The 10,255-nt window shown below is 46.0% G+C and overlaps 1 protein-coding gene across 1 annotated transcript in view; it reads left to right on the forward strand.

Annotated features, from left to right (window-relative positions):
• Nucleotides 1–5,880: 5,880 nt before the first annotated feature.
• LOC108576122 (probable nuclear hormone receptor HR3) overlaps nucleotides 5,881–10,255 on the forward strand; it is a 110,549-nt gene continuing 106,174 nt past the window's right edge. The window contains exon 1 of the mRNA XM_017939051.1: nucleotides 5,881–6,171. Coding sequence (XP_017794540.1) covers nucleotides 5,982–6,171 — 190 coding nt within the window. The 5' untranslated portion in view covers nucleotides 5,881–5,981. The remainder of the gene's footprint in view (nucleotides 6,172–10,255) is intronic.

The following is a 10,255-nucleotide window of genomic DNA, read 5'->3' on the forward strand; positions in this document are numbered from 1 at the left end:
CACGTACGTACTTACTTACGTATATACCTGCGTAGAAGATCCGCTACACGTTGTTTGACTCGAATCAGCCTGGAGAACTTCTCCTTCTCCCCCCGTTTCGTAGCCGTTCCTTCTTCTCCTTCCAACCGCTCCTCTTTGATCAGCGCGCGCGTGCGTTTTCGTAGCAGCAACAGCAAGCACGCTCATTGAAGCGGGTTTCTAAAAACGATTAACGGTTTAAGACCGTCTCCCTTGATCTGCGATCGTTATTTCAATGCATGCCCGATTGTTCGTTAATTGTATGCAACGTTTGTACCTTCCACCGATGCTGACTCGTCGCGTCTCTCGTTGAACGGTGGATCGTTCAACGATGACTAACCGTTTCCTCCTTGATTGGCCGCCGTTGCACGAATAAATTGGTACCGTCGGTGTAACAATTTCTTTTCTCCGACCAGAGGATTGTTTGAAGGATTTAGGTACCTGGAGGTTGCATCGCAATATTTAATCGCGTTGCATGCAAGTTAGATTTTCTGAACCAGGCCTCGGAAAATTCAATTCACTTTAACTAGAACGTATAACGTACCGCGTAAATAGCGAGGAGGAGCTTGGAAAATGGGGTTCATTGTGCTTCGTCTGATGAATATTAAACACCTCGGTAGATAATATCTGATGGTCGAGCGTCCTAACCGAAGTAAACGTTTCTCAAAAATATGGTAACGATTGTTAAGAGGAGTCCTATGTATTCTCGAAAATATAAGAAAATACGAGTGTAAGAATTATTTTTTCGATATTACACTACGAAGAAAGAACGTGTGAACGGGAGATTCAGTTGGTTCCCTCGAATTTCATGGGAACCATACACGATAATTCGACCCACAGAATTCGTCGTCTCGTCTCTAGGGTCAACGACGCGGTTGTTTTCCCTTGTTTTCTGATCGGTATGCGCGGGTGCTTAGTCGCGATGCCGACAGGTGAGCAGAAACAGACGTATATACACGTGTACGTATATACGTATGTAAGATACAGTTAGGAGTACCGTTCTGAAAATGCAGCGGCTCGTATCGAGCCGAAGAGAGCGAGGAGAGTGTTCGTACTCGCTTGTACACGGCTCGAGCGGCGCTTTAACTCAAACGGACACGACGAGAGGCGGGGATCCAGTCGAAAGGGGTATAACGGTAGCGATAAATTCAATGGCACGGAGACGATGAAACACGGAATATGAGCGTCGTTGTACGCGCGTTACGTGCAAATAATTATAACCGATATTAATGGTTTTCGATCTGGTATCGACACGATTTTCAGTTCCGGATTACGACCTCCCTTCTTGAAGAATTTCAACGAGGGATGAAAAATTAATTGTGAATTGGTTAACCCTTTCGCTACGATGAAAAGTCGGCTGTTTCACGACAGTCGAATTGTCAAATTGTATTGGCGAAGTGTGGAAATACATTAACAGATTGTACGTATTATATAGGCGTATGTGTACGCTCTTCGTAAATGAGTAACTGCTTTTTCAAAGCGTATTACGCTGTTCGTAGCGAAAGGGTTAATACTACGATTAAGGTTAGGAACAGGTTTTCTATTCATATTCACCTATGGTGGCTCGAGTAGAGACAGCTTTTCGTTGGTTTTACAAAAATCCGCAAATGGAGCGACCTGCAACACCAACACCAAAACAGCGACCCAATCGAACGAAAAACGCACACCGAATCAGGACAAAATATATTATGGTAGAAGCAACCTCACCTTAAAGGGACACGTTCCATCCTAACAACCGGCAACTCTTTCATTCTCGTTCCTCTCGTTCACTTCGATCTTCTGTCCGTGGAGTTATCGAAAAAAAATGATTATGTCACTGGAGGAACGTTGCGTATCGTGCGACGAAATCTGTGAAAATCAGCTGATGTTATCATCGAGAATGGAAGAACGATGGAAGGATACGAATGCAGCCCTATCACCTCGAAGGCGGAACAGTCTATCTGACCGAGGGAATACAGGCTGGAAACGGATCGAACGAATACTAGCCAGAGCGCACAGTGGCGGCGCGTGCGCGTCTCATCCCTGAATCGCGTTGAACCAATGAAACTCCCTCTTACACTGGCCTCGGGGGATAGAACATTCCGATATATTTCGGGCAATTTCTATCAGCGATGTGATAACATAGAATTGACCGTAAAACATGAGAAACAGTGCGAGGTATCGTAACGAAAGTATCATTGGACAATGTGTCGGGTGATGTTGGCTAAAGGGACGATCAAAGACGAGGGAAAAGTCTGTATGAATCAGTGTAATCCGGGCGGGGTGGTAGTAAACGGTGGCTCAACACTGGCTGCCATCTGCTGACGGTCGCTTTAAGCTCGAGCCACTGGTTCCCCGTGAAGTGCATAGCCGAAACGAGACGTTCGGCTACGAAACGACATCAGACACGAGCTTTTTTTTCCTCCATAAGGATCGAACGAAGATCTGATTTGTGACGCGATCCACGCGTATCCGGACCGCGACGCGCGTTCTCTTCCGAGTGTTGTTCACCGCGATACACCGTTGTGTGCTCCTGCCAGAATCGAAGGAACGAACACGGTCACGTACCACAGAGCCAGGATGACGGAGTCGACAATGACGTAAAGCCCACGAGGCCAAGTGGATCTGAGTGGCGCGGCTCGACTAGTGTGTTTCGTAGCACGAGTATCAGGATCCTTGGCCAAAAAAATCCCGTACGTGGAGCGTGTGACCAGGTGCACAAGATCTGGTGTGTATACTGTTTGTTCGAGAAACGATGGAAATCAGACGGGTCCTACCGTGTCCTGGTACCTTGATCGAGACCTGAGAGAGATTGGACGATGATCGATGTCGAGGTGACACCGTACGAGCGTACGATGATCCTTCATGGTGATCCTGCACAGTGTGAATACGTGAACCTTGAGAAAAATCGTTTGGTCGATGACTGAACATTTCGTCTGGTATTGGTACGACAAATACTGTCGTTTTCTACGTGGGACAATCTATATATATATATATCGAGGATCGTGGTAACAGTAACTGAAGTTTCGTGTGACAGTGTGTTTTCGTTCGACTTTCGTAAAATGTAAAGTTCGATGAAGGATACTGATGGTTGCGTGGACGATCGGGACAAGGCGAAATGTGAAGGGACAAGAAACGTGAACGCGGGTTTCGAATTGTTCCGCTGCGTTGCACGACGTCGTCGTGTTGAACGACGAAGCTCGTTGTTAACGGAATATCGACCGAAGACCGTAGCTACCGAATTAGTCGTGGCGAAGGTCGCAAATAAACGCGTGCACTTCTTTCTTCGAGGATCACCCACCCCGTGTAATAGTATCAACGTTCTCTATAATCGCAACTCGTATCTCCGTCAAGCACAACAACAAGCCCTTTATCAACCGACTAAATTTCAACGAGCTTCGAGAATACAAAACGAGAGAGACAGCCATAGGTGCAAAGTGTATTTCTTTCTATTTACAAAATATTCGTGAACTTAACATTGTGTCTTTTTTTCCAATCAAGTGACGCTTACACACATACACACGCTCACAGACACACACATCTTTTGTAAAAGATCAGAAAACAGGCTGACGATTCGATAATATTAGTGAGTCCTCGGATTAACGAGTAGGGAACATTGAAACCGAAAGTGTGAACTGGATGAAACTCCCTCCGAAGAACAGTTCTCTGAACGAGACCTACTGACCTATCGACTCGACGCCCCTCCTCGTCGTCCTGTTGCCGCTTTTTTACTTTTACCCTTTAATCCGTGGATATCGAATCGAATAGCTAAATTGGCGCATCAGAGGACACCGACCGGTGGAGGAAGTGGTATTAGGAGGCAGGGGGGCGACGTGGCTGCGCGTACGAACGCGCGGGTGAATCGAAGAGAGTCGTTCTTTGAACGAGACCTACTGACCTATCGACTCGCTGCTCTACTCCTACCCTCGGCGTCTTTCTTTCCTCGCCACCCTATTTCAAGCTCTTCTCCCCTGCGTTTGTTGGCGTGCCGCGTCGGGACATTTGTAATTCCATTTCGTGTCTCCCTTGACAGGGGTAACGTTCGAGGGATACACCAAGGAGTCGATATCAACACAGCACACACACACACACACACGTATAAGACAAACGAGTGCCTAAGTATTTTCAAATCGGTACTTCGACTGAGATCATTCTAGTTCGTTAAGAGATTCTCTATTTCCCTTTGACATTTTCTCTTTTGTCCCTTCGTTGCTCCGTTTTTTGGAGATTTTTTACTTGTGTTTTTTAGCATTTATCGGGGATGTTATATCGTGTTCAGGGTATATATTTATCTTAATCGTTTTTGGTTGGATTGGTCGTCGTTGTTTGTAGCTCTGTGAAAAAAAGTAATTGATAGGGTGTATCGATGATACAAGGGTGAAGAGTGCCTAAAATTTTATGCCTTCTCGACTGATTATTGATACGTATACCGGGGAAAACGTGTCGCGAATCGTTGTTGCAAAATCCTGTGTGTGTCTTTTATCTCGCATTTATCGTAACCTATATTTTTTCCACTTTCTTTCCCTTCGTCTTCTCGCAAAAGAGATCGGTGAAAGAACCGGTCGTACCTCTTTCATCACGTAACGAAGGTCGACATATACGCGGACGACGGTTTTTGCGATCGATACGATAAACAGTGCCTCAAGATTATTATTCTCTTCTCTCGACTGATCGACGAAGAAACATATACATCGTTGTATACCTCGTAAGCTTCCCTAATTTTATCGCGGTTTTTCGCTTGTTGTCTTTCGGTGTGTCTCAATTTTCCGTTTCTTCCGAAGAGGGGAAATTTGATAACATTCGAAGGAAGAAAATTCGTAATCAAAGAACTGACTGACGAAAGAAAGCTCTTCTTCGAACACACGATCTCCAAACCACCTTTCTTCCTTGCAAAATTTTTATCCATTCGATCACACTCCTCACCTACCGATCACCTTCGAAACATCACAGTGAACGATCCGTGATTAACGAGCGTAGACTGATAACGATCGACTGTGCATAAGAGTAACGTACAAAGGGTTAGCTAAAAATTTATCGGTATCGCCGATTATCTCCATGTTCTCTTCTTGCATCCGCGATGCATCGGGAACAACAGCGTCGTCCACGACGTCTCGTGTATCGTTGATACGATCGTGTGAACACGAGGACGAGTGGGCAAAATCAACGTTGTTCCATGTACACACCAGCTTGCAAACCTAATCGAATCGTGGAACTTTTACCGGGTCTACCGTACGATCGATCGAACGGTACTCCGCCAGCAGCCCTTGACAGTGCATCTTTAATCTGGTTCACGGAAGAGATGGCATCCAGATCGCTATTCGAAGCCGTCGTAATGTCCTCTGACGTCAAACGGGATTGCGTGGCGAGCGTCGAGGAATTTTCTTGTAAGAGCGAAACGTGCTGGTGCAGGCCGTTGACAACAATAGCCTGATCGTAAAATCGACGTGGTGCGAGGCAAAGAGAGGGAAAGTACCGTCAGCAATAAACGCCCCGGTATAAAGAGAAACGAGAACAAAAGGAGCCACCTTATGGACGTTACCGGCAGAACAACCAAAGTAACATTTATAACATAAAGAAAAAGAAAAATACATCCTACAACGTACAAAAAAAAAAGAGAAAAGAAACGTTAATTTATCGAACGATAGAAGATCGACGATCTGAGAGGAAAATCTATTAAATCGAACGGAAACAGGGCGCGAGGTGTGCGCAGGCACGAGGAGCCTGGCAACAAATTTTCCACCTGCGAGGCGAGATCGAAACGTGTCTGATCCAATTCGTTCAGCATCTCCTCGCCTCGTCGCGTCGAATCGCGTCGGGTCCACCAAAGGGGAAACGAGAACAGTGTGACACTCGATCATGTTCGAATCGCGTTTTTCCCCCTGAGCGTTAGACAAAAATGTCGCGGCCGTTCTTTACGGAGGTTTGAAAAACTGAACGTGAAAAGAGGTAGAACCGTAACGGGAAAGAGAAAAAGAAGGAAAAAGATGGCGGAAAGCGCAGCCAGTCCTGGCACTGTGCAGGTGGCTGCGAATAGTCCGCAACAACAGCAGCAACAATCGCAACAACAGCAACAAACGCAACAGAATCAACAACCGCCGGATATAAGCAGCTCGCAGCTGGCATCACCACCGATCACGGGCACAGGTACGAATAGGAAACGATCGAGATCTTCCGGTAGGGTTACATTTAAGATGTATGGTCATCTTCTCAATTTTAGATTTGTTTTTTTTTGTTCGATTAGCGACATAGGTATGAGACGTTCCCCTTCCACCGTTTCCTCATCCAAGCAAATGTATTTAGTATTTATTAAACTGAACGATGAAAAAATGGTAAATCTGACATTGAACATTTTTTCGTCTGGATCGCACTAGTTTTTCTCTTTTTGCGAATCGTTAAACGAGAATTCTCGACGAAAGGGGAAGAAAAGCCGCGGTGAACTTTATTTAGTTGAACTGGCCTGGCGAGTGAAAGACGACGGTCGAGGTCAGCCCAGCTCTCGTAGAGTGAAACCGTGTGCCGTGTAACGAAGGATCGTTACATCGGTGCATCGCGGGCTAAAACGGATCAATGTTGGACGCGTAATGCGTTCCAGGGAATGCTTTGGACTCCTGGCGATACCGCCGTCGCGTTTTAATTAACGAAATTAATTCCGGCCCGGTCGAATGATCGCGAAGTAATTGATTCCGACAAACGTGGAGGATCGGGGCGGTTTCTCGACGTTGTTACGTAAAATTTCACGGAAGAAATTCAATTTCGCAAATTCGTAATTAAAGCTACATTCGGGCATTACGTAATTATACGCGTTTTCACTTAATCGATGGATCAGTTTTTGCTTGCTTCGTGCACAATTTTCGTCGTTTGTAAGGTTGAATAAACGAACTTTGCGATAATGTGCAACAAATAGGTGATGGAATTTCGTAGAAAATTTGTGCTTGAAATGTTTGCAACGTGAAACGTAACCGACGTTTCTGTATCGATAGAAATCAGCCAATCTTCGATCGAATCTATCGACAAACAATCTTGAGCAAACAGTCCGTGGAAATGTGACAGAAAAATGAATCGGTCCCTCCACCACTCGTGTCAGTGATACTGCCGTAACGGAAATAGCTCTAGGATAACTAATAACAAACAATGCAACTTTGTCTTTCACTCGCGCATAGCAGATGCTGTTCACGCAGTTGGAGCCACTCCTCGCGGGATGAGGAACGTTCAGAATTCGCTATTACCATATCGAGCTAAGCCAAGTCAGCGTGAAAACTTTCATCGGGCAATATTTGATCGACTAACATCCATCCAACTTGTACTACAGCAAGGGTTAAACATATTGGCTAGTCGAGACCACTTCCTCTCCGTCGATTTTCGGTTCCTTTCTTTGCCGCGGAATCTCTTCGTTCCGCCTTTAAATTACGTCTATTGTACTCTTGCAAGACACTAGAAAAAACTGCAGATGAAAGATGTGCACTCTCGTAAGACAAAGTTAACAGTCACCCTACAGAATCTCTCTGTTCCGCCTTTAAATTACGTCTGCCGTGGCCTCATAAGTCTACGAGAGCATATTACCGAAGGCAAAAGAATGCAGATGAAAGAGACATACTCTCGTAAGACAAATCTCGCGAGACTTATCATCTCGAACGGGAGTCGATTGAAAAGTTCGCGGCCTAAGTACGAAGGCTTATTACAAAATTCTTGCAATTTTTACCGCGCCGTGTGTAATCATCGGCGCACTGATGTATGGAGTTTCGTGGCTCTGTCATTTTTCCTCTCTCTTTTACAGTTAGCGAAGTACAGGTGTTTCCAGCGACGGAGTAGAAATTAAGAAAACTGTAAAACCAACGACAATCCGACGCTCGAAAAGAGTCTCACTGCTAAGATCATCCAGAGATCGTTTCTCACTCTTTGTCCATCCCTTCTGACAAAGAAATCTTCGGTACTTTTCAATCGAGCTTCGTACAACGATACCGTCGAAACACATCGCGAATCGATCAGTGACAAAGAGCGATCTGGTTCGACGGTGGAAGTGGCGATAAATCAAAGTTCGGTTAGCGAACGAGAGAGACGGTCGAGGTCGGTTGTTCGCGTCGGTCGCGTAATGAAGGGCCATTACTCGTCGCGGGTTGTACAGCGAGACGGAGCGGCTCGATATGCCGGCGCTTTTCGTGCACGCTTCTCATCCCACGGCGGGGCGGGCGGGAGAGAAAGGTGCAGAGAACGGCAAACGGAGAGAAAGAGAGAGAGAGAGAGAGAGAGAGAGAGAGGACGCGAGAGTCGCGTTAGCGGATCTGTCGGTCGAGTAACGGAACGCTTTCGAGTACCGCTAGCACCGGCTCTGACGCGGTTACCGGACACCGTTACTTCGGTGATCCGCGAGTACCCACCACGTGCTGTCTCACCGTTCTCTTTGAAGCACGCGGCGCGTTCGGCTGGAAGGAAAAGGTTTGCACGGGACGAGGCGACGCGAATTCGTCGAACCGTGGAAAAATTCTGATCCTCCCTCTGTCTGCGTGCGTGTGTGTGTTTGTCTGACGGGATCTCCACGATAGATTTATACTCGCGCTCGTAGTAAAACGTTCTTTCTCTCGGCCGTCAAGAGTAATTCCCGCGAACCATCCAGTTCCGTTTACATTAGCTCGATTCATTGTTACGGCCTATGGGTAACTTGCCTGATGGTGTTGTATCGCGAAACGATACACGGGCTCGTTTTTATGCCTCGGAATCGACGGAACGAACGGGCAACGGTGAATCGAGAAGAGCGTGCCACCGCTTGTACGTGGAATTGTAAATCGTGGAACTGGGTTTCGCTCGAAAGTTTACATCGAACATGGGATAGGATCTGATAGGATCTGACGAACGTCATAATTTTCATTATTTTTTACAGAGTTTTAATTAATCTCACCTTATCAACGTTAAATTATTCTTATCCTTAGATGTATCAACAAGACTTGAGTAGCTTTGAAACAACGCAACGGGAAAATAGAAATTCTACGTTCTGGAAATATCGTAAAAATTGATCAAATAAACGTAGCTTCGAAATAACAGATGCAAATTACTCCGTTGCTAAATTCGAATTCGTACTCCTCTATCTTTTTCTTTAAACAACTCGATCGGATATTAATTCCCAATCTCGCAGGTCGAAACAATTAATTATAACCTGCATCTGTTGTTATCTGCGCCATAATTCACTCCGCGAGTATGTATCTCCGTATATTAAAACACGAGATGTCAAGTGTCAACGTACACACACGTTGCTCGATTCAGCTTAATTCGAGCCCCCTAAGTAGCGCCGAATCGAGAGTCTGCGCGATGAAAAAAAATCGCCCATTGTTTATCTACCGGTGGATCGGTGAACGGGCAACACGAAATATTACTTAACCGTATAGTTGTGGCAGCGCGTCGACGGGTCTCTGTTATCGTAATACGCCGGTCGTTCAATCGCGAACACATTGAAACTCGGTTCGGAAGATAATGGAACCGGTTGCCACGAGAAGGTGTGCGCGCGGGGGCCACGAGCGGGTGCTAGAATCACAGTTAACCGCGCAATTTTTCACCCGCTTATTATTACGATATTACGACGTGTTGCGCGCGCTCTCTCGCCCGCGTTCAAGCTTTCGCGCGTTAAAAGCGCCGTTTTAATCGTTTCTGGCCGAACCGCGACGAGTCTCTTTATGTACGCGCAGCGTCATGCACGCGTATTACGCATAACGGAAAAGGAAGCCTTGAAAAGGAGTCGGTGCTCACGCGAGCCATCTCCTCGCGTGGTGGAACATCTCTTCGCCGGGTCTAGAGGTTAGGAGGCCAGGCATCTTCGACGCCGTATACAGTACTTACTTACTACACTCGTGTCCGGTACGATGGGAAAATTTACGAGGCAATATTTGTTGCAATATTCGTCTCGCTGACACGTTTTACAGAGGGGGAGAGGTGGATCTTTTTCGTTTCCAATGGAACATTTGTTTAACGCCGAATCTAACCGCGGCGCGCACACCTTGTTAGCGGTGTTCTGTACCGTTGTTTTAACGATCGTTCGCTCGTTAATTTTTACACGCGTGCATTCCGTTCTTACACGCCATTCGTTCCGGCTTTCGAGGGGTTCGCCACCGGTTTAACATCGGGGATTTTTAGGGTTTCCCAATCTCTCCCTCTCTCTCTCTCTCTCATCGGCTATTGTTTTTCTCTTTTTTTTTTTTTTCCAACCGATGAACGTATATTTTCTCTCGTCCCTTTATTTGAACGTTTTTTTTTTTTTTTTTTTTTTTTTGAA

Source organism: Habropoda laboriosa, unplaced genomic scaffold, assembly GCF_001263275.1.
Source record: "Habropoda laboriosa isolate 0110345459 unplaced genomic scaffold, ASM126327v1 scaffold333, whole genome shotgun sequence".
In the NCBI taxonomy this organism is placed as follows: Eukaryota; Metazoa; Arthropoda; class Insecta; order Hymenoptera; family Apidae; genus Habropoda; species Habropoda laboriosa.